General features: G+C 36.8%; 1 protein-coding gene across 1 annotated transcript in view; it reads right to left on the bottom strand.

Moving 5' to 3' along the window:
* The window catches only part of ITGBL1 (integrin subunit beta like 1), a gene marked incomplete at both ends in the record, with an annotated part of 143,770 nt that overhangs the window by 74,681 nt on the left and 43,204 nt on the right, over positions 1 to 25,885 (bottom strand). The window contains 3 exons of the mRNA XM_082337850.1: positions 1,473 to 1,613; positions 5,187 to 5,309; positions 9,130 to 9,276. Of these exons, the coding sequence (XP_082193976.1) occupies positions 1,473 to 1,613; positions 5,187 to 5,309; positions 9,130 to 9,276 (411 nt within the window). The remainder of the gene's footprint in view (positions 1 to 1,472; positions 1,614 to 5,186; positions 5,310 to 9,129; positions 9,277 to 25,885) is intronic.

Genomic DNA, 25,885 nt, shown 5'->3' with positions numbered 1-25,885 from the left:
TCATCTAAAGGTTCACATCTGGTCTCAGCTGGTTGACTAGACAGTTGGTGGAAATACACAGACAATTTATCCATCTTAGCACTGAAGGAGGCTGGACAGGAAGGTTAGCTTCGATATTTAATTTTTAGAAGGCTCAAGACTGACAAGATGAACTGCACATATATCACAAGCTGTATAAACACAGAAAACTGGATAAATAGGACTAAAGAAAGTAGAAATACTGTGTTGGAAAGCAACTTTATATAGTCAAAAGCCTACAAAACTTTTATGTGAATAAAATTGCAAATACATGAAAGGCTAAAAATATAGAAGTATCCCATGAATGTACCTTTGTATAGGAGTTTGTAGCTATTCAGAATATCGACTATACTATTTATCCTCATTTCCCCTAATTACAATGTAAATTTAAAGAAGTACTTGCACATTAAAATTTCAAATTTGAACAAAAAATTGCTTCAACAAGAAATTCTTTGGCAAGAAATTACTTTCTCAGTGCAAACAAAGCATCTGATGTGAAGCCACTTTGATATTTATTATTTCCAGAATTACAAAAATTTTTTACTGCTAAAGTCCCAAGACTAGATGAGCCTGCATGATCTCTGTATTTGAGCCAACCTTTCGATTTCCTCATAATTTAGAGAAGAGAGTTTTCTAAATGCTCTTAGGATAATTAGATGTTCACACTATAGCAGATTTTGTCAATAGAGATGTTTTTAAGAGAGGTATCTATGAGATTTGTGCTTATGTTCTACCATAATTATTCTGGACCATTGCCAAAAAATAACATGGGGTTTTTGACTCTTTGTTCAATGAAGCCAAACACAACAGCTAGTGAAAAGCCACCTTATTTTGTGCTACGTTTTTCCAAAACGGCAAAATTAGACAGAAGTAGAAGGTAAAATTCAAATTTCAGAACTTTGTGCAAATAACACCGCACGTAGTTAGAAATATTGTGTGAAGTCTACCTTTCCAGCTCTGTATGCATTCCACAGCATTGTTACTGAACACTTCTTAGTTGTTTTTTCAGGTTGCAGTGGAAACTGATAGCTTTGTTTTTTCATTTTCCCTATTCAATCGTGGATCCTTGGTCATCTTTAAGAATGAACTGACATACAGTCCTGTTGGCCTTACAGCACCAATCCATTCAAAGTCAAAAACCTGCTAGTATTTTATTTTGCAGGATAGGTCTCTCACCAAAGCAGATGTACTAACAAATTATCCTGCTCAGTCTTACTACGAAAATGAAGGATGAGAACAACTTGGGTCTTCTTAATCCAAAAATGAGTGTGGATTTGTGTAAGTTTATACCTAAACACAGGTATCTACCCACTCACCTGGAAACATACATCCAGATCTGAGATAAGTGAGAACAAATCAGCAAACACAATCTATGTCCTACTGCAGAAAATGCATATTGTAAAATAAAAGCAAGCTATATAAATATGCGTAGAAGGAACGTGCGAATGACACACCTCTGTTGCTGCAGATTTTGCCATCTGGAGATGTGCATCTTTTCTTGATCTCCCAGGGGGTGATGTCACACTGGAATTCACATTTATCTCCATGCCAACCAGCCTCACAGTAACAGTTTCCACAGTAACACTTTCCATGGCCTTAACCCAAAACAAATTTTATACAGTGAGAAAGAGGCAAGTTTTTAAAAGGCATTAACAATTTAACTGTTTTGATCTTTTCTTTTAGAAACTTTTAACACTAGACTCAGAATAGAAACAATTTACAGACCGTATATGCCTACATAAAACAAGACAAAGGATATCCGAATTAAACTTTTCCCCAAATCTATTTCAGAACATGTTTTCATTTAATCACAGATTAAATATAATCAATAAACACTAAGAATATAACATCAATATTTTTATATTTGTAAGCTTAATCTTTGAAACTTTATAGGAAAATTTGGAAGACGGTAAGTTAAATAATAATAATGGTTAAAATTTAAGCACAGCTTTAAATGTTAAGATAGGACACACTTGCCCACTGCACTTGGCATGTCTAAGAAAGCATTGTGTGTTCTTGACTCCTCAGATAATTCCAGCAGAGGGACCTTGATTTACTACAAACTCTCTACATTTTACATGTATGTACATGGATAAACCAGTTCGTGAAAGGTAAGAATTAGTTAAATGAACCTTTTAGATGTTCATTTAAGAAACCACACATCTCTTAAAAAGACAGTTGGGTCATCTGAGGCTTGATGAAACCAGCTCCTGAACATTTTGATCCACTAAGGTACTTCTGCCACATGCTTCAATGACACGAAGCATTTAAATTAAGTAGCTGCAACTCCTACTACTCTTAAAGCCATAAGTAAGTTAATTCTTTACTAGAAGGATCAAGTCAGGATCTTGTCCTTTTTTCCCCTCTAGGTATGTTAAGCTTAGTAGACCTGGTTGTCTCTATCACAGTCTGGTCAACTTATATCCTTAACTATCAAGAGTGCAAATTTAGACCTGTGGAATGCAATTTTTTCCTGTTTTTACAATTACACATGAAATTTTCATTACAATTGTTTGGTTACATGTCAAAAAATAACAGAAGATAAAAATATCATCTTACACAGATAACTAAACAACAAAGAGAGTCTAAAATAATGATTATTACCAAAAGGTTGTTCTTGAACAGTGGACAAGAAATAAAGGGGAAAATGGTGAAAGAGCAAATTAATTTGATCTACTGGCAATTTTTGCAGATTAAAACATCACTACTTCATTCTTCACTCACACTTGTATAGTCCTCCAATAAATATGAATTAAATGATACAATTTGCCACTGCCTCTTGCTCTTGACTGAAGACAAAATCACGTCATTAGAGCAAAAAAGCCTTAGATAAAAAAGACCAGGATCAGAATTTCATTTGCTAGACACCATGATACTTTATTAAAAATAAGCTGCAACTTGATTCCAAAGTTTATGTAACCTTAAATAAAAAGTGATACAGTCAACTGACTGATCAAAATCCAACTGAAGCTGGAAAAGCTTGATGTATCTTTGTAACTCTGCCCTACCTAAGAACTGATTTCCTTAAAAAATTCAGTCCATTTGTGCAAAGATTAAAATGCACGTGATCCATATCTCAGCATGGCATTGTATGCTTTCCCAGGATAAAATCCCAGCTCACGGCTGCAGGCTTTAGAAACGCATGTGTAAACAGAAGCTTTTGTTTTCTCATTAGTTTGATCCTCCTGAGTTGGCTTTCTTTGAAGACAATTAAAATCTTCAAGACCTGTCTATACCTTCAAGGGCAATAAAGGATATGTAGCAACTAAACAGGTGCTACACAAACTGTGAAAGAATCACAGGCACTGATTAGGTTCACCCTGTCTGTGGAGAGTCTCCAGGGGCCGTTGCTAGCTAAGCAGAACTGGGTTGGAATGCTGTTTCTTTATTACTTTATAAATAAACCTAAATGATTCCTGTGGTGGAAATCCTGTGGAAGGAAAGACCACATAGAGGGTACTAAAGGAGACTTTGGGATGGGAGAGAAAAGCAATAACCAGATAGGCATGTGGAGTCTGCTTTTTCTGACGAAATTATGCACCTTTGACCTTCAGTTCACACGCTGTCCATTTTTTCTGCATAAGGCCTGGTTCAACATACGGTTATGTACTGTAGAAGTTTGTTAGAAAGTGAAGCAAAATCTAACACTCATAACCTATGTGCATAAACTTTTCAGCTTACAACCACCTAACCAAGTCAAGCGCACCATTAGTTTATACTTATATTTACTTTAGAAGGCTCCAAACCTTACATAAGGTATCAGGGCTTTTATACTGATGAATCACAGACCTCAGAGACTTGAATCTACCAACGCTTTTTTGTCCTTTTATATCAGCATACTTTGATATCTGCATACACATAAAACTAGTTTTTTACAGAGGTGCATCTGGTCTGTTTTGGAATATGGCACCATGGGAAAGGGGAAATAAAAGCTAAGAAAAACCTAACAATATAAACCAGCAGCAACACAGGTGGGGAAGAAAAACCTGACAAAAACAGCAGAAAGAGAATTTATTGGAACTAAATAAATGGTAAATTTTTATCATATTTGGTACCATATGTAAAGATTACAAGCAAATAAATAGAAATTGAATCATTGGCACACAAAAATTATTGCCTTCCACTCATTTTATTTTAGGCAATTAATGGTAATATGGTACTCTAGTCCTGGATTTGGACTTCAGAAGACCATTCTGTTTACCCTCATTTAAAATCCCTACTTAATCCTATGCAAAAAAAAAAAAGTTATTTTTGCCTTCAAAGGCACTTAAATAAATAACATTTATTTTGTACTCTGTGTAAGGATAAAGACAGATAAAGCTATTTTACACAAGTACTCTCTCTCTTTATGCACACACGCAGAGCAAGCACTATTATCAGAGTATGAGTAGTCTAAGAGCAGTTCTGAACCTTCCTCTATGCATACACACACAGTATGCGTGTGTATAGCTTGAAAAATATTTGTAGCACCTTCCAGCTCAAGGACAAACCTCCCTATTAATATACGCAACAGCACCTATAATGCCATAAATGGCATGTATTGCACAATATTTAATTGCCAGGTTCCTATCTTATAATGAAATGATTAGTTGCTTTTCTGTCTATCAGCAGAGTTCACTCCCATCTCTCTTGCCTTGTTCACTCTTGCCTTTCCTATCATAGATGAAATTTTTCTTCATTCATTCCTTCCCCTTTATCTCCTGAATTGCTTCTCAGTTCTCATCCTACATTTATTCCTGTTCTTTTTAATTTTTGCTTCCTTGACAATATTCTTAAGTCTATTTTTCTTTTTTCTTTTGTTTTTTTCCTACATCCTCCATCTTGCTCTCATCTGTGCCACAAAGCATTCACATTTCTTATATTCTACTGAAGACAGACACACTAAACTATGAATTACCTTAGTGAATTACCTTGTATAATCCTCTTTGCAGTTCTTCCAAAAAGAGGAGGATGTCACAGGATTTTTTTCTTTCTTTGACCTCCTGCTTAGCTCATTTTTGCATCTGAAATTCCCACTTACAATTTGCAAGCTAAATTTTTGCAAATATAGTTACTTTTATTTTGTCATACATTCACTGAAGACATTTTGTAGGTCCACACAATTAAATTATTTTATAACAGCCTGTATTAATCTTCACCGTTCTTCTTGTACTCACTAAAATACATACCTGTACAAATCTCTTCTGTCTCATCATCTATGCATTCTCTGTCATCACATTCACAAAATTTACCATAGACCAGTCCATTTCCTTCTGAGTCTGCACATTTACACCTGCCACACTGACATGTGCCTGTAAACATTTAAGACAGTACTCAGTGACTGCATTTTATGGAAAGAGTTTCATTAGTCCATCAGAGATGGTACATATTTTATTTCTGAGAAGGCTGAAATCTAAAGATCATCCAGCCAAATAAAGACAGACGCAGAAACAATCCATATCAACAAAAAGCCTAATCTTAGCTGTAAATAGGTACAACATTCAAGTGATTCATTTTTAATAAGGAGCACCATATTTTCCTAAGTAAAATTCACTCCTAGAGTTGTCTGTCTGACTTCATACAACTGAGGTACGAAGTCAGCTTTGGAAATTATATCTTTTGTCTACTGAAAGGAGAAAATTTAACTTAGTCATCTTCTCAAGAACGAAGCTTGGTTTTGTTCAGTTCCACAGCCATGTTACGTGGGGGTAACAGGGCTTGGCTACTGAAGACTTGAAAATACGTCTGCCTAAGTTCACAAAGTTCCTTTGCACTCTGGTCTCTAGTCCCTTTTCTACAGCTATCATGTGAAGATTAAGATTTTATAAGTATAGCCTTGGAGAAAAAGCCAGGAATCAAAAGAAGGAAGCATTGGTGAGGAACATCTGCGTGAAGACCTTATGATCAGATGTCAGGAAAAAAGGACTCAAGCTAGAAAGCAATTACCACAGCAATACATTAATTATACAACAGACAAGCTAATTGCATAGAAATACATTCATAGCATTATTAAAAAAGCCGTAAGTATTATAATAGCATATCAACAATTTTACTGCAAAGTGCATGTTTTTCCAGTGGTATTGATGTCCACGTTACAATTTATTTCGTTCATTTGAAGAACTGCAGGAACATCTGTAATAATATCTTGTTATTTCAGGACTTTGACCCAACCTAACTTTAAGCTTTTAGGCCTCATTTTTCTTCAGTTTGTGTGTGATGTCTCAGAAAAGAGTAGGGCTTGCAAGAACCTTAAAAGTTATAATAAAGACACTTGCTGATTTGCCACAAGTAAGATGGGTTTTAGCCATGTCAGACCAGTGAGTGGTTTGAGAACATGGGTCTACCTGAGATCCACCCTCAATTTAAGTACCTCCAGGACTCCCAAATGCTTTGGAAGCATACAGCTGTTTTTTCTCACAACATAAACCACAACAGAAAACTTTCTGACATAAGGAAAAGCCAGAGCACTCAGGCAATGCAAAGGATGGAAACGGGTTTGTAAACAGATCTCTCTTCTGTCACCTCTAGTCTTGTCGCACATTTGCTTCTTGGTCTTTTGAGTAGGGTTGCCCCCTCACCTCAGTGGCTGCCCCTCTCCATGATCCACCCTCTCAAACAGAAAAAGATTTTTTTTGTTGCTGCCAGGGAGGGAAGAATCCCCGCCTTTTCCCTCAGAGAGTCTATCTGACCTGGAGTGCAGTTGCTGGGGCAAAGCAAACAACTGCCGCCTTCTCCTCCTGAATATTGTCTAGTTTGGAACATAATGCACGATAACATATAACAGCCATAAATAAACATATTAAGGAGTTATACAGTCAAAAAAGCAAAAATACTATAAAATCACATTAGAAACAAAGTATTACCACGCTAGTCATATAAGACACCCTTTTTCCCTACCTCCATCACCTTTATTAAAATTGTAAGGGTAGGAACTTTGTGTAATACAATGTTAACTGGGGCCCTGTAGTCAATGGGCTTGCACAAGCTGTTTCAGCCATCACTGGCATCACTATGCCAGCAAGTACAGACCTAAAAAAAAAGGAACTTCATTCACAAGACTCATACGCCTCACGTTACGTCCATACATACTTTAGAAAACATGGTTATTGACACAAAAGGAGTCTTCCAAAATAGAAGTTTTATGCTGCTATTACACAACTAGTTTGCAGAAAGCATTTTACATTTCACCATTACAAGTATAGTGCAAGTTTTAATAAACATCATATTAATCCAAACAAAGAACAGAAGAATGGGGCTCTGTGATATACATGGCCAGTCTAAAAAAAGAAAACTTTAAAAATATTTGCAAGAGCTAATATAATAAAATAATAATAATACAACTGATAATACAACATAAGTAACCCACAGAACTAGAATTATTTTCTACAATTACTTGGAAAATGAATACAAATAAAAATTTTTAGAAAACTGTCTTGTTTACAGGAAAACAGGAAAAAAGATAAAATGGTAAATTGATTCATAAATTGGGCATCTAAAGAGGTCAGACAGACTGTGTCCTAAAAGTGTTCATTCTTTCCCATTGACTAGAAGTGGAAAATGTTCACATAGAGAATCTTGGTTTAGGTAGGATACCCTAGTTGCTCTGACAAATGATTAGGAACAGTTGAGTCAGAAAAAATAAATTTTAGGTGGATCTTGATTGGTTCATGAAAAGAATTGCAATAAATGGTTGGCTGTGTGACAGCAGAGGTCTGTGTTTGCAACAACTCATGTCATCCCTTTCCATCTTTTATTGACAATTAAAAACCAGAGCTCAGACCCCAAAGGCAATATTGGCAGTAGATCAAAAGGCAATCCCATCAAGACAAAACATGTATGGCTACAGCCCATCAAAGTTACCCCAAACTCCCTATCCAGTCTCATTGGAATTCCTGTCCTGTTTAATACCAGCAAAATCAAAAGCATTTATTCTCCTGATCTCACAAACGCTCCCCTCTTAGCCACTTTTAACAGTTGTTCAGCTACATTGGTTTTCCTGTGAAGACTCAGGGATAGTCAGACTGGGGACACTTCTCGCCAAGAAAAGAAAGAGAAAAAAACGTCTTAACATTCTTGTTTAAAAGTACTTTGACTGATCACAACGAACTATGCTTATTTTTGAGAGTCAGTTTCTCATTTAGGTGTCTCTCATTTGGTAGCCAAACAATCATGAGTTTCATATAATCTACATTATTGTTGCAAATTAAATGTATCATTTACTCAGTATGCTGTATGCTTAAAATTTTACATTAACTTGGTTTCACATCTTGTTGTGAGAGCCTAGCTTCTCTGTACCAAGTCCCACAAATCCCTTGGGTTTGTCAGCAACTACCTTGTGAGAAATTTAGTTGTATGAAAATGTATGGGCCCAGACAGAAATTAAAGGCCAGCAATAGTGAGTGGAAGTGGGGCTCTTGAAATATTCTCTCATTCGGAGATCAATGTAATGGAAAAACTGGAAGGCAGTTTCTGGGGTCAAACCTTGACTGGTAGCAAATGCCCTTCAGAATTTTACCATTCTGCAGTGAAGTCTTCTAAAAGGCTGGTTTTTTTTTCCTCTGATTTTTTTAAGGAAAGTACTTCCTATTTAAGTTAGGATGAGTTATAAAATTAAAGACTTAGAGAAAAGAGAGTTACCAAATCAGAAAAGTGAAGATGGAAGTACTTCATTAAAATGATTCAGCAGATGTTCCACAACCATTTTTAACAATCATTGTTACAGCTCAAAAGTGTCTCAAAAAATTGTACAGCTTATAAATGTCCTGGAAAAATATTTGCAAATGCCATTTCTGCATGGTATAAACACAAACACAAAAAAAATACGTCACTTTCTGTGTTAATGCAATTACCATAAGCTTTTGATGGGCAAAATACATGACACAGCTGCAGTTTCATCAACCTAAAATAGCTATGGATAAACTAGAGTACTAAAGTAGGCATTCTGAATCAGTGCACATCATATGCACAGGAATAGGCCTATAGGAAAATTAAGCATTTTAGTATACATACAGTTATTTCTCAGTCTCTTGAAACACATTCTACAAAATTCTTAATTAGAAAAGAAATTACAGTGATTCTCAGGATAACACAGGGAGAACATCAAGCCACCAAAAGCAACAAAAGACATCTTACCTGCACCAGAACAGATGATATCTTGAGAATTCTTGCACATTTCATTGCTTTTCTTCCGTGTAAGATTGCAAGTAGTTGGATACTGACAAGCTTCACCATACCAGCCTTCATCACATTTGCACTTCCCACAGTCACACTTCCCATGGCCTAGCAATGGAAGGAAAGAGTGTGTCAAGTCCCTTTTTTCATTCAGAAGGTGATATTTTCTAATCCAGCTTTTAAAATAGATTCCATCAATTATAGTTTTAAATGAACATGATTAACAGATTCACTTAACGTAGTTCATATGCAATTAAAAATAGAAATTAATAAATATGGTCTTAAATATGAGGAGACACCTGAAATCACCATGACTTTGAAATCTAATGTATGTAATTTTGATAGGTCTACATACGAATTCTTTTTTTAAGAAGGAATACAGAACTAAAACTAAAACATTCTGTATGAACAATGGGCTTTCTTAGTACTTTCATCTCTTTCTCACTGCCATATTTGTCTACTGTTAACTGTTATTAACACAACAAAACTCCAAGTGCAGAGATTCCATTCACCTCCTTGGCCAGCTGTAGGCAAAGAACAGCTAGAAACTGCAGCCTGAGGACACAGGATTAACTATTATGGTACAAACCCTGAAAAGGAGTGTGGAGAGGGCCAACTACAGCAGCAAGCAGTAACACCCCCATGCAGCAGCAGCTGCAGGTCCCACCTCTACTGAAAGGTGCAAATCCTTCTTCCTGAAGCCTCCTCTGGCTACTGGTTCCTCCAGCCCTCTCCCACCCACTTAGATTCTACTGGGCTGCTGCTGCAAAACTGAATTTTATCTTTAAATATTGACACAATGTTGGCAATGTAGTATATTTTGATACTCATAGGACTATGCTTACTTGTGATTATTTGCAAAGTGTGAAGTATCTTAAAGAACCAATGCAGCTGCTCAATCTATTAGGACATGGCATGCTAGCCTTCAATCAGCTGAATAATACATTCCTTAAAATTTGTAATATATCTAATAGCATGAAGAATTATAAAAGTAAGGAAAGTGTAAGTTTTTAAAAATTCTTAAAAATACCCAAATATGCAGATGAATCGACAATTTACACTGCTTATGTTGCACATTAAGTATCATGTTCCACACTGAATTCCAGATGCAAATTTCTATCACTTAATTCTTTAGCATTCCTTTACAACTTTAGGTAGTAACTGTGAAAACATTGCAAATCTTTTAAACTAGAATATTCAATTTTAAAATAAATACCATTTTAATGTATATCTGACTGACAGAAGATTCCCTTCCAATCCCTACATCTCAAAAATAGAATCTTATTGCAGTCTATTTTAAATGCATCTGTTGCCTGCAGTTAGAGTCAACTGCCTGAAAATACAAGCCCAGTCTGCTGCCAATAAGAAAGAATTTAAATAACTATTGTAAATAGAAAATTTTAAAGAGGAAAGAGGAGTATATTTTGTTGCACAATAAAATTTTGTTTGCCTTCCAAGATGGTCCTAAGACAAGATATATTTCAATAGCTGAAAAAAAACATAGTTCAAAAACGTATGAGAGAATCATGTTAGATCTTGTTTTAAAACAGGAGTTGCCACCTTAAAAATTGCTGAAGAACCCTATGTTGGTAAAGGGCAAGGAAAAAAAAAAAAAGTAGGATATAAAATATATAATAAAAATCTATTCTTGTGATTACTCTGCTTCACTGACCGGTGACAGCATAAGCCATTCCAGAAAATGGTGACAAGTCCTAGGGTAGCTTAAAAAAACTAAAGACAAAGCATAACCATCTCCCTGTATTTTCCATCCTGTCAAGGATTACTTATCACAATGACTTTACATTTTCCATGTTCCTCTTGTGATTTAACAGTTTGATGTCTGCTGGTGAAGAAAAGATGCTCCAATAAAAGCAGGACTGATTTTCCTGTTCCCACGTGTAAATGACAGAGTAAGGCAGAAGCCACTGCTGGTTAGTACTGATGGTCCAGCAGCACTAACCTCTCTCAGTTAGGGATGTGCTAATCTAACATATGATGCATAAAGGAAAAAATAATTTCACTTAAAATTCATACAGCCTGCTTAAAGAAAATGAATAAAAGACTTCCATGAGAGTAGCCACACAGAGCAGTTTCTTGGCTTTATTTAACAAGAAAATACAAAAAACTGAAATTAATTAAATGAAACTGACAGAAATAATGGAAGATCTCCTGCATGCAACTGAAAGCAACTATAAGGAATTTAACTAATATGAATTTGTAAGATTGTATTCATGATTTTCACCTTGATCATCCCCCTAAAATATCTTAATTTTGCCAATTGGACTTTTTTTTTAATTGTAAAGCAATGGCAATATTCTGCCCAAAAATTTTGGTGAGAGGACTATATTGAAGTGTAGAAGGCCATAAAGCTGCCTTCAATAGCTTGTATCTTCCCAACCTTTCTGAACAACTGCTGTAAGAAAACTAGAGAGGGTACACATACTTGGTTTATAGTTCATCACATCACTATTTTTAGTGATGGAAGAGCATAAGATTGTTTCTAATTGGTTTCAGATTCCTTTCCAAAAGGTTTGTGTAGGATCCCTTTTGTTTTATATAAATTTCTGCATTATTTAGAAAGCAAATAATATGATGAACTAGCAAATAGGGAGTAAATAGCACTGTGAAAGCTGCAAGGTGATATTGTAACTTCTCAGAAAATAAATTCTACCAACAAGGGGTAGACCCAGGTATCTGAGGATGTGACACATAACACAAGAAAAGTGAGCTACAAGACCTTATCAAATACTTGGCCAAGAAAGCTATATCTCAGGGTCAGTGATGACATATTCATTCGATTTTTTAAAAAATGGCTGCAACATGAATAAATGTTAAACGTAAATAAATCAGAATTTCACTTTAAAAAAATCAGAAAATAAGGGAAATAATGAAGACTCAAGGAAGTGCTAGAATTCCTTTAAGAAAAAGACTGTGGCTCTGGGCTGTTAAAAACTTGCAGCTTCAAACATGTGGAAAAACCTTTTATAACAAAGGGCTCCATTTCTAACTAGATGAGCAGTCACCTCAGAGAGTATATCTGGAGTATGCAGAAAGCTTGTAGGGTGGAAAATGAAACTAATATGCAAGGAAAACTGTCAGATGTCAGAAAATATATGGAGAAAGTGAGAACTGAAAATGTTAGGCAGAGTCAGATCTTGCAAAATTGCAAGTACTAAAATTTACTTTCATCATCCAAATAAAAAGAAAACAGGAAAAAGAGTGGCTTCACCAAGCAGCAAAAAGCAGCTAAGACTAAAGATAATTTACAGACAGTCCAAAACAAAATTAATATGAGGATGTTGACTACAGTAGCAAATGCAGTGTAGCTAATGATACAGACTGTGGAAATGAAAATTACTCATCTAAGATGAGAACAAAACAAAGACATAAAACTGTTTTTAAGGAAGTGTCTAGACCAGGAGGGCGAGACCCCATAATCTCCACTCGAGAGTACTTACAATACTTGCACATGAAAGGCCAGTTTAATAACAAAGACTTTAATGAATCTATCAGGCTGGCAATCAAATGTCTGAAAAATAAAAAAACTAATATTTTTTTGCTTAAGAAAAAGGGATGTACATGATCCAGGCAACATAAAAACATGTGGCTCTGACCTCATGAGCTGTGCAAGGATTTGAAACAAATTATGAAGCATTGCATAGCTATAGACACTGAGGTAATGAAAAATGGAATATAATTAATAACATCTTTATCCCAAAATAGACTATCATTATGCCAAATTAACCTGGCACCTCTCTTTATAAGATAACTGATATTTTAAGAAAAGCAACACAGGAAATCTAGCTGATATGATCATATATATTGGACACAATACCCCTTAGGAAAAAAAAATATTCTGGATAAGGTACTCCAGAAATGTAAAAGAATCATCACTTGGTTTAAGGAAAGAAAACAACATTAGGACTAAAAGGGATATTACTGGGATAGAAGGAGGTTACTGGTGATGTTTCAAAGAATGTTTTTGGAACCAAATGCGTTTTACTGATATCAATACAAAAATTCAGAGCATGCTAACAACATTTGCCAATGACACAAACCTTCAAGTCCTCAGTAGAAACGTGAAGATGGAAAATCATATAGAATGAACCAGACTGACAGTCTGAAGGACTGAAGTAATAAAAGTGGATTGAAACTAAAAATACACAGCACAGGGTCACACACCAGGAACAAGGACAGGATGCCATAGGCTAAGGCCTCCACAGTTGGAAACAACAAGAGCCTGAGTGTATACTCATGTCAGCTGTGGAAAGATGGTGTGACTAAGCCTTCAGCTGAAAAGAGTCTGAGATGTACCTGTTGAAGATATATTAGTAGGGACAGAAAATGGTAGCAAACCTGCATGTGAAATGCTACAATGTATATAAAATGGACATGGGTCCAGTTTATGCTGGAAAATTACCATTAGGTCTCTAAACCTCAGAAGAATGAGACAAGTTTTCCAAGGAAACACTTGTAGAATTTTAGCCACTTGCAAAGTTGCAATAGGTTAGGAATTAAATCATCTCAGCTGAAAGATGGGCATTTAAACCACAATCATTTGGTTCTGATCATATGCTTTTGCCCTTAGACTCTTAACTTCATTCTAAGTGCATTCTAAAAATGTTTTTCTACTACATGTTTGCATACCTATAGGTCCAAGAGCAAAGATACAAAGGTAAAATCTGACAAAAAGTTCTGAATCCACATCTGAACTGTAAGTATTCAAGGCACCAATTTGGAAGCCTGATTTTACTGGGATCCATCCGTAATCCATCATGAGAGACAGGTGCTTCTGCAGAGTGACTCAGGTCCTGTGTGGGCTGGATAGTCCTCAGAGGTTGGCTGTCTTTCTTCATTAAACTACTCGGAAGCATACAATGATTGAATAGGATACACAGACTTAACTGGTGGGACTTTAGAGCTTGTTGTATCACTAGACATGTAAGCGTGCAAATAAATATTCGTTCATTTATTTTCTTTTGCTTCACTTACCTATACAATAATCTATGTCAGGTTTTAAATATTCTGACACACTTTGAATAAAAAAGGAGAAGGATATCAGCTTAGTTATAGGTTGAACTCTGTCAGTTTATAAAAACAATCATATTACAGAATTATTGGGTAAACCAGGAACTGAATTTGACCATTGCTTCCATTTCTATGCGCCTACAGAAACTGTAGCATTCAGCAGTGCTATTGCTATTTCTGTGCCTCCCACTGGGAAAAATTCTTTCCACCTTTGTACCAGTTTTGGTTCAGATTTTTTTTCTTTCATACTAATGTTCACTATGGCTGAAAGCTCTGCTTACATCCTAGTGGTTAAACTTTCCATAGGCAACACAAACAGTCAGAACAAATGACTTGTTTTGTTACCTACCGTGCTCTTGCCACCTAAGAACATGTGTGAATGTACGCATATCCACGTGTCATGATTATCTTGGCTACTGAGCAATGGTGGGGCACAAAAATGCAGACTCCTTAGAACCACTTAGCAGAAAAGAAAAATAAGAAAAGGCTGATCCTGAGGTTAAGACCTTGAATTGAAAGAAAGGTGAATGGGTTCAACTCTTGGATCTTTCATTTTCTGGATAACCTCTGGCACAGGACATCACCAGGGCTCCAAGAGATGAGCTTAAATTCTCTTCTTTATAGAGCCGATAATGATAATTAACTTTTTCATAGAAATTTTGGTAAGGACAAATTTCTTGGTGTTTGAGAGCTTTCAGATGTTATGTATGATTAGAGATAGCTAGTTTTAAAAACAAACAAACAAACAAACAAACCCCAATGAGGCAACACAGTTTGAAATTACATTCACCCTTTTTCTCAATAAGATGAAAAAAGCACTCCCTGTCTAGGGGCAATTGTAAAACTATACTCATGTGCTTGTTGAACTGCAAGGACGAAGCTCTTAAACCCTTGGTTCATTAAGCCAACACTATTGGAGATACTGCCTTTGGTAGAATACCTATTTATGTGGTCGTGCAGCATTAGTTATAGCACAGTAACTCTCACTACAAAAGTAGTCTCTTATTAGAGTACAAAGATCCAGCCTGGTTGACCAGGCATTAAAATACATTCAGATGTCCTCACTGTCACTTATTTTTAATAACTAAAGCCCAGTTATTCTATGTAAGAACACAATTGAGGGCAGTTCTCATTTTAAAATTGTAATAGAATCAATTTCCTACAGGCAGGTGAGATTTAGCATAAGGATTCCTCTCTATAGCATAAAGTCAGCCACCAGAAGGAAATCAGCAGCTGGCATCATAATTCAATTGGGCTCATTATTATTCATTTTTAGCAACCACTGAGTGATTCATGAAGTGCTTTTCAAATGTAAAAAACCACTTAATGGAATAGGTGAAGAAATATGAAGAACTTGTTGTTATGGATTCCCACTTTAAATTGGGATGTTAGATAGGAAGGAGGATTGAGTTGTAAGAGTTAAAAACTTTGTGAAAGTAAAAAATGAAAACCTTGTTCTGTAGTGAAGATGTTTTCAATAGCTCTTTCCAACTGGATGACTTTCTTTCCCGTAGTTATTGAAGCAGATTCTGCTACTTTACACCAATGTAAAGTTAGTGAAAATATTTCAGATTACACAAGAATAAGATTAGCAAAATGGCCTATTCTGTTTAGCTGCATTTGAGATTCTCAATAACTAACTATGCCTTCCATTCAGCTGAAGCATAGCTGAGTCTCTTTTTTTCAGAACTGCCGGAGTTGCAGTTACTGAAAAGCTTGTTGCGGTTTCTGAAAAAAAGAAGTTGGTACCATTACTTTTTTTATTCTATGTCAATATGCTTGAAATGAATCTCTCTTTAAGGTTGGGGTCTTGGTTGTTTATGTTGTGCTATGTCCGATGAAAGCCAGCCGTCTTCTAGATCTTTACAGTATACCCTGGGGATTCTGTCCCTACTGAAATTAGGTTCAGCAATGCTGGGGGTTTCCCAAAATACTGGCTCCTCCTTCACATCCCAATCACTTATCTCTCTTCCTGTGCTGACACTATAGGGCTAAACTATAGATTGGTTAAGGGGACTGACAGGAAGTTAGAAAAACTCAAAAAAAAAAAAAAAAAACAGAGGGAAATTTTAGGGAAAACAGCTGCTTAATGATAGTAGAACATTTCAAGCCAATTTTGCCACTCAAGCCCCTTTATCACCAAACCACAGCCCTGATAAGAACTGCATCAGAGATTTTCAAAGCGACACAGTAAGCCCAGAAGGCTTTACAGAGGAAAAAAACCTAAACCTTTATTTACCTATTCTCAAAAGGCTATTAAAAATGCAAAAAACTTTGAACTTGAAATTCTTATGTTAAGCCAGTTTCTCTGTGTTTATTTAGGGTGTCCAGACCTTGAAGCAGCCCAGAATAATGGATACAAACATTCAGCGCTGGCCTTTGGGCAGCCCGGGAGAGCAACTGAGTCACTGTGACAAGAGCACACAGGGTCTGTAACACAGTTTGTCCCTCAGCTCTCTTTAGTGATTGGATTCCACTTTCTCTTTTAAGTCCATCTGAAATGGATTTTCAGAATTAAAATAAAAAATTGTGACAAATCATCTCAATTTAGTTATTACTGGATGCACTTTAACAAGAAAAACATCACAAATGGTGTTAAATCCTAATTCCAATGGAGGTACTAGAGAACGGATTAAAAAAACCCAAACTACTGTATGTACTTCTTAAGAAAAAGCCCTCTAGTAGATTAAAAAAAAATTTGTTATTGCACTTGTGCTATGTGTTGCAGGGATTGCTTAGCACAATGTTTTAGTAAACAAATATTCAATAGTCTTCTAAAAGAAGAAAATCAATCAAAACTCACATTACAATATAAAAAATACGCCAGAGGTGGGTGTGAGGGCATGACTACTGATGTTATTTAATTTTCAGGTTATAAATCAACTAGCTATAATAGATATTTCTATTATACACACTCTGCAGTATTATTTCCAGCAATACCCTCTGTGTTCCATGTTGACATAAGGAACTTAATACTTTGGTGTGTTCTCCATCACTTGAGTCTATGTGAATACCGCAGTTTTAAAATCTTCTACCCATATCCCAATACAAGTTGTGCAAATAAATTGATTTTAAAGTACTACTGCTAAATCAGGATATGAAAAGTATTAGTATTTGTAGAAGGATATATTAAGAAAGCACTTAAATTTCACATCAGCAGCATACATGATCTGTAAGTAATGTGCTCTGTTATTTATTACAGCAATAGCAATGAGAAACTATGGATCAGATCAAACAATACTTTAAAATCAGTATCTTTATAAATGGAAATAGACTAGAAAATGAAACTGGATGTAAAAAAAAAATAAATCAAAATGTTGCCCCCTGCAGGGTATTTTAGACATTAAAATGAATCAAACAATATCAGTAGAAAACTATTTCTAGAGGATAAAAACATCACTGTTTAAAGACAGACAAACTTTTACTTAACTTCTTTAAGATAGGGGAAAAAAAAGAAAAAAAAAGAAAATTAAAAAAAAAAAAAAAGGGAATCCTCTCCCCTACTGAGACTACAGTTATCTTTCTCTGTCCAAAGAGGTCATCATGCATGATTTTACTTAGTCTTGGAATTTAAAACTACACTTACTGTCAATTGCAACTCCACTGCAGAGATTAGAATTTAAATTACAGTAATGCTTATAAAAGACTTTAATTGTGCATGCTGGTCATAGGTTCTTTTTAGTATGTACTAGCCTAATCCTATATTTCAGAACTTCAGAACCACAATTTCTGAAAGAAGTCAGGAAGGATTTTTACTCTTTTACACGGTCCATTACTTGGTTTAATTTTTTTACTTTTTTCTCTCTCAGTGTTTTATTAACTACTGAAGATCAGTCACAGTAAGAGATAGATTTAGGTGAGATTGTCCCTGTGCTCTTAAAATTTCTCAGCACACAACTCTCTGTGTGTCAGGTAATATGGTTATATAGCCTTTCTACATCTCCATCTACCTGCTTCTGCTTAAACCCCAAATAAGGCATTAGAAACCAAGTTTTCAGCAACTATGCGTTAAAACAGTATAATATGGAGGATCTAATTCTGTTGTGCTTAATGGTGATGTTCAGTTAATCGCAGATTTAAACCAGAATAGCCCACTGTAGGTGTCCAGATCTGTCTCTTTTATCCCCTTTCCCTGTTCTGGTCAAAGGAGTCATTTTCATTTTAAATTACCTAAATTTCCATTTAGTCAATACTAAATTATCCATCTGCTAAAGCCTAACCTTGCTTTAGTTCATTGTCTCAGGTTGCACAAGATCATACGACATTTGGCAAGTTCAGTTATTGGGAAGGGAAGTGATTTTCATTTTACAACCATTTTACTGAATAATCTAGCTAATTGCAATCTTCATACTTCACATTTTATATCACAGTCTTTGAAATATTCACTGACATATGGTATCAATGATATATCCACTGGTACAGGTCATGACTAAAGAAAGTCACAAATAACAGAATCACAGACTGGCAGAGGTTGGAAGGCACCTCTGGAGGTCATCTAGTCCAACCTCCCTGCTCAAGCAGGGCCACCTAGAGCTGGTTTCCCAGGACCATGTCCAGGCAGCTTTTGAATATCCTGAAGGACTGAGACTCCACAACCTCCCTGGGCAACCTGTGCCAGTGCTCAGTCACCCTCACAGTGACAAAGTCTTTCCTGATGTTCAGAGGGAACCTCCTGTGTTTCAGTTCGTGTCCATTGTCTCTTGTCCTGTCACTGGGCACCACTAAAAAGAGCGTGGCTCTGTCTTCTTTACACCCTCCCTTCATGTATTTATATACATTGATGAGATCCCCCGAGCCTTCTCTTTACGCTGAACAGTCCCAGCTCTTTCAGACTTTCCTCATAGAAGAGATGTTCCAGTCCCTTCGTCATCTTTGTGGCCCTTCACTGGACTCTCCCTGGTAGCTCCATATTTCTCATGCACTGGGGAGCCCAGAACCGAGCAAAGTTAAAACACTTTCAACAGGCTATTTACTAAAACTAAAATGTTTAAATAAAATTTTAATAATATAAAATTTTATTAAAAGTAAACCGCAAGGTTTTGAGAATATTATTCTAGTTAGTGGGGAAAAGAGGGGATGACATGAATAAGAAACAAAGCTGAAGAGAATAAAACATTTTCGTTTCAGTTACTCGGTTTAAATGTACTGTGTTCTATGTAGTTTTGTTAGACTGCTTGCAAAATTACAAAATAAAATACGTTTCTTTTTTAATATCAAAAAGATTCAATTGACTTAAAAGGATTTTTTTGGAAGTTCATTTCATGGCAAATTCTGAAATCTTTTTCAGTTATTGTTTACAAAAAAATAATGTGCAAGACATGAAAATTTCCAAAACTTTGCTACTCCAATTTCACTGTTTCCAGTTGCAACACATGGCAAGGGTAACACATGGTTTTAGCACTTTTATGTACTGGACATATGTGCTCTGAGACCAAACTGTCTTTCATAGCTTGTCTTTTACTTGAAGAGTATATAAACCCTACATTTATATATGTAAAAAACTATGTGTTTTATTACTGCATATGTGTAATTAGTAGAAATAAGTTTGTGTCTATGTATACATACACGTACTTCAAGAATCAAAGACAATATGCATTTTTGCTCTACTTGTACTACAAGGGTACAAAATATAAGAAAAAAAACCTCCAATACTGCTGATTAGTAGCATTTCCTTTTCCCCCCTATTGGCTATGAATTCAAATTCCCTGTAAAGTGAACAGACTCAATTGTAATAAAAATCAATTAGATATTGTGAATGATTAAAATGAAGGAAAGCAACACTAAGTTGAATCAGCTCCAGTTTGTTACCCCGGAGGTGGTAGAAGTTGATATAATTTTAAATGTGATTCATGCTGTTTAGACAGATGATATAAATATCTCAGGGAGACAGAGATAAATTAGTTTTATCCATCAAAACAGTCTAGAGTCAAGGTTTCCATTAATAATTCAATGGTTCTGTGAAAGATTCCTTACTTATTTTTAACCAAATGGTTTCTCATCTTTTTGAAGAACAAAAATAATCAACTTTTAAGTAGGAAGATCTTTTAATAGGCAGAGCGAGTATTTTTTGGCTTCTCCAGAAGACCGCTTTTCCGTATGTTACTTTCCCAGTATAGACTTTTCTACAGATACTGCACATATCAAACAAAATTGTACCTGAGACATGAACAATTCCTTTCCGTGCAATAACTTGCAGTGAAAGAAAAAAATACAAAGGAGCTTCACATATTTAGCTATGTAGACATTAAAACTTGTAGACACTCTAAAAACTACATTCTTGTGGGAAAGAAAGATTTACAAACCCAACAGATTCATGTTTGTGTTACTGTGCTCAAGAGCCAAACTAACAGTTAAATAAACCCTGTTTTCTGAGTCTGAGCCAGGTCAGTGTGTGCTCCAGGTTCACTAACGAATGCTGGCCCAGATACCTTTCACTGTCTCCTGCCATGGTCCTTGGCTGCACGTGACCTATGGGCTCCATAAGCCCAAAAGTGATGATCCAAAACTGACTGAAGAATTCCTGATTCTCTGTGAGATTAAACAGTTGATGTTTGACTTCACCACCACCACCCCAAAAATATCCACAAATGTTTCAGGACTTTTATTTTCCAGTAAAGCAGCACATAATTTTATTAGCAACTGTGCCACCAAAGGCCTGCCCAGCAGCTACTTGATTTAAGCCAAACCATCAAACGACTTCTAGGCTGCCATTGGCACAAGAAAGGAACCTGTGAAAACCTGAGGGCCTCCACAGTTTCACCTCTTTGGCTGTCTGCCAGTAAGTCTGGAAACCTTGGAAGTCGTGTTTGTATCAGAGCTCTTGAGGTTTCCAGCTGTGGATCTTAGTCCCAAAGACAGATGAAAGACTCCTAATGCTTCCAGTCTCAGATATCTATGGTAGTGACCTGAAAATCTAACACTCAGTGGCTATCATTTGAGAAAAGCTCTTTGAAAAGCAATTTGAGGACAGCTCTTTTCCTTTTGGATTCAACAAATGTGAAGTTTCCAGTGAAATCCTGTTTCATTCAAGAATTCGCTGCTATCCCTACTGCTGGCAGCACCAATGCTCTGAGCCACAGAGCTACAGCTAGGTGGTGGTGCCATGGCTACTGCCTCTCTCCACCTGGTCCAACGCCATGCTTCCCACCCCAATATTCCCTGGAGCTTTGAGAGTCTGCTCTGATCAAGAATTAGTAACCATGCATATAGTAAAAAACTCTGGGATCCCCTCCTGTGCGATGTTTTTATTTCCTTCAGCCCGTCAGGGCCCTGAGGGCATCACCAGCCCTCCCTGTCCATGCCCAGCCTCCCAGGGCTGCCCCCACCCTGCCCATGGCCCAGGTCCCCATGTCAGCCACCCGGGCTGTCAGACCCTGCCCCGTCGATGCCACAGCAGGGCTGGTCTGCAGCTGCCCACAGCCCTGCCCTGCCCGGCCATGGGTCCTGCTGAGCCAGGCCCACCCACGGGCCCACAGCCCAGCCCGTCCTTGGCTTATACTCGTCCCCCAGGGAGCCCCCAGTGCCCAATGGCCAGGGCTGCCCCAGTGCCCCTGTCTGCCCTGCTCCTGGCTGTTCTTAAAGACAGAGCTGCAGAGTGCTAACCGCCTGCTGAAGAAATCAGCCATGTAACATCCGCAAGCACTCACTGCAGCGAAGTCAGGGTTTCTAAACCCTGGATACTGGAAGACATTTTGTGGGAAGAGCTGCTTTTAGTTCATCACTGGGTACCTGAAGGAAGAGCAGCAATAATGGGAAGTTTGTAGCTAAACCTTAAAAGCTTAGTTACTAAACTGAAGAGTTAGCTAAAGATGATATGGCTAAAATATATCCAGTTAAGTAGAAACTAACTTCAAAAGTTACTACTGTATCAGATCACTGGAAAAAAAAATCAAAAAGTTATTTAGGGGCAAAGTTGTCATACACATTTTACATTCAAAATGAATGCAGCCGGTACTGCAGACTAAGTAGAGCAGGTTGGCACCGTGAACTTTGCTCTAAGGACTGGCTGAGCTCAGACAAGCAGTAGTAGCATTTGATTTGCTACATATGAAATACGTGGCCAGGCTCACACGCAATGCCTGGTGAGCATGCCACCTGCGTGTCTTTGCCTTTGTCTTAAAGTTCTCATGTGAACATCCTTTTGCTTGACAGTCGAAATGACCCATAATGTTTACTTCTAAGAAAATCCTGTAAGAGGTCCAAAGGCCATAATGCTGGTGAACCTCAGCACAGACAGGATCCAGGCAGCCCTCCCTGATTAGAGGTCCATCTGATGCTGCACAACTTAAGGTTGCCAGCATCTGAAGAGGTGTAAGATTATCTGTGCTATCCCCTTTTTCCTTCTTGTGTTATCTCCAATAAAAGGTATTTTAAACAATACCTTACGGCGTCTGAGTGCCTTTCTTACTGGGATCCATAACAAACACTAGCACAGGTGTGTTACAATTCTCTGTAGCATTCTCCAAAAAACATCAGACCTTCTACAGTTTGCTGGTTAGCAGCTGGTCAAACAAGCTCACAGTAAACATGCCAGTTACATAAATATTACATGGAACAAGTCAGCTGGGTAAGACAGCTCCACAGAGTACAAAAATGAGTCTTAGATATTATTCACAGCATGGTAAACCTAATGCCCAAAAGGTCAAAATGACAACCCTGGCACAACTTGTACATGAGCTGCACACAGGAGAACCTACACCTAATAAAAGCCAACTCACTGCACAAGGCCTATTCGATGACTATGTAATCACCATTGAGTCAGAAGCTAATACATTTATGCTATATCTCCTTTGCATAGTGAGCTGGAGGGGAGAAAAGGGGACACATACTCATAAAGCAACTACAAGCCTCCCACCATGACTACACTTAAGTGAAATTTAGTAGCATCATGAAAAGTTATCATTACTCAGTAATCGTGCCTGAGGAATGGCTGACTGGTGATCCAAGTACTTTTTTCAAACCAAGGATCTCCTAGATGTACTTTCTTATCTAAAATAATTACATTTAGTATTATCTATTAACGATAGATTAATTTTTAATATTTGCTATCAAAGCTGCGTATATGCTTTACAAAACATAATTTCTCTATAACTTCATGATAATATAGTTAGTTAATTGGAATGGATAACAATTTTATTTAATGGTGTTTTTACATGTGTAGCGAATTAAGGGATGTACTTGCACATGTTTCCTACAGCTTTTGTTAAAAAGCTGAGTTTAAAATAAATTCTTTGTGGGTGTGCTTTGCACAGCAGCATCTCAACAAGAAAGCATAAACAAAGTTAATGACTTTCCTCAGATTTAAATCAAAAACATCTTTTTCAGTCTTGTGGTTAAACAGCAAAGTTCTCTAGTAATTTATGAATCCCTAAGCCAAGATCATAAGTATCGTTAACTGTCTCCTTTAGACTTGTGTCTGGTAGTAAATCTGGTTCCTCTCTCTCCAAAACAATGCAGATGCACACTTGACACAGAAAATGTAAATGGGAAACAACAGTTCCATAGCTTGTTAACAGCATAGATTTAAATTGTTAAATACCAGCTAGTAATCCCTGGAATTGAGTCACTAACCTCTCCAAAACTTTTGTTAGCATATGGGGAAAACTCATGACAAAAAGGTGTATAAAACCAGAGTATTCAAGCATGTGGTAACTCGCAGTAATGTTAAAGAACAAACTGAGCATTGCATATAATTTCAGTAGTCCATTATTGGGGGGAAAAACACAGGTGCATTAAAATCTCATTTTAGAAAATTTTGAAAATATCTGACCACAAAGGACACATAAGGGGAGCATACCCCGGCATTCCAATGAAGAGCATGGGTCAAAAGTGAAATATAATTCTGAGCACATTGAGTTATGCCCACATTTATCCACTCTTTTCAGCAGTGCCAAATGTTGAATAAATGCTTCTCAAGATTTATTTTGGCTATACTCTTCCCCCACTGTACTGCCAGGTATTAGGTTTTTCTTCCCTTGCTTTTTGAACATTAATCATCTCTTAATACTGTCTAATTTTTTCCCTATGCTTTTAGAAAAGATAAACATTTGTGAACTTTTAACCTGTTCAGAGAGTGTGGGGTTCTTTATAAGTTTTAAGAAGAATCTAAAGTTCAGCAAAATAAAGATGGATCCTGTTTCCTAGAACATGCCTCAGGTTGACAGTTTCTTCTACAGTCCAGCCGAACCTCCTGCAGCACCTCCTGTTGTTATTACAGTCTCCAAAGTACAGACTTGCCAATTTACCAAGTTGTGCACTGGCTCCTCAGTGAAACTAAAATAGACTTCACTTTCCAAAACATGCTGTATGGTATTTGGGAAATTTTATCCCTAACCTAACAGAGGCAGAAGGCTAAAATATATTACAATTGCAGTCGGTCTTCAAAAAAGGTCAGGTCTGCATCAGTAGCACCCTGACTTCTGAAAATGTTCTAAATCCAGTGACTTGATTCAGTCAGAAGGAGGGCTCAGCAACTGGAATAACAGACCCCTAGACGTTTTCCAGCTAGCATGTTATCCTTTTCAGAAAACTCATCTATTTTGTCAAATATATATTAGAACCTGATTTCTTCAGTTGCCTTTTGTGAAAACTTTACATACAGTTCATGGCCCCTCACAGATCTGCACAGCACAGTCTGAAAACCAATATAAGCATTTTAGCAAGATAGGCTCCTAACCAAGGTGCCTCAGGTACATCACCAAAATTGGGTGGGTGAATATGCTCAGACCTTTCTGTAAAAGGCATGGCCAGAAAATGTAGGGAGAGGCAAAGTAAGGCACAACTTTTGCAGAGTAGGCACTATTATATTATTTATTGTTTACATCAGATAACTTAAAGAGCAAAATGAAAAGCTACTTGCCCAGAGACACAGTGAGAAAATAGCTGGCAGGTGGGAACAGGGCTCCAACTGCGATAGTATGCACAGATTACCATCCTTTTAAACAAAGAGTAATCAGCACAGTATTATACGTTTTTAAAATACTGGAGACTGCAAATCATGGCAAACTGAAATTAACTCTATTTTTATTCCTTGGTTTGAAATAAATCAGAGAAATCTCTTAAACTAGAAGAACCTAATGGATAAAAGGTGAACAGATTGTTTTATTTGCTCTTAAAACCTTATGTTTCAGATTTCTAGTGTAAAAAGATTATTTCTAGGTGTGGGTGGTATAATTGAACTAATCAGTCCCTTTATGTTTTTATTCTCCTTGATGCACATTTAAATGTAGTGCTAATACGTAATGAACTTAGCAAAAAAAAAGGTGAATCAATCCAAACAATTGAATGACATTTTCCATTTCTGACAAAGTATGAAGCACAGGGAAAAATATATCTCAAAGTTCTGATGTAATTTTGGGTGGAGTCCTGAATTCCTTTAATTTCAGATATTTCTGTAGTTCCATTGCCATACCATCTTAGCATATCACAGTCTGCTATTAGGCGTTTGTGTGGCCATTTACATTCACAATGCTCAAAAATTACAGATAGGGAATAAAGTGTACTGGAAAACAGGTAAGACGAGTTTAGCTAATCTTCCCAAGGTATTCATATGGCAGAGTGAGACAGGCTTTGTCCTCCACACTCAGGTCATGTAAGTCAGTGGTCTTGTCCCTACACTTTGCACTGTGCATTTCCTTCTCACATTAGGTAGCCAGGAAGGAATGGAAGAGAAAACACAGAATGAATCCTG

Source organism: Platalea leucorodia (assembly GCF_965183815.1).
Source record: "Platalea leucorodia genome assembly, chromosome: 2".
In the NCBI taxonomy this organism is placed as follows: Eukaryota; Metazoa; Chordata; class Aves; order Pelecaniformes; family Threskiornithidae; genus Platalea; species Platalea leucorodia.
The sequence above is the reverse complement of the archived record's forward strand: the minus strand, read 5'-3'. Positions and strand labels throughout refer to the sequence as shown.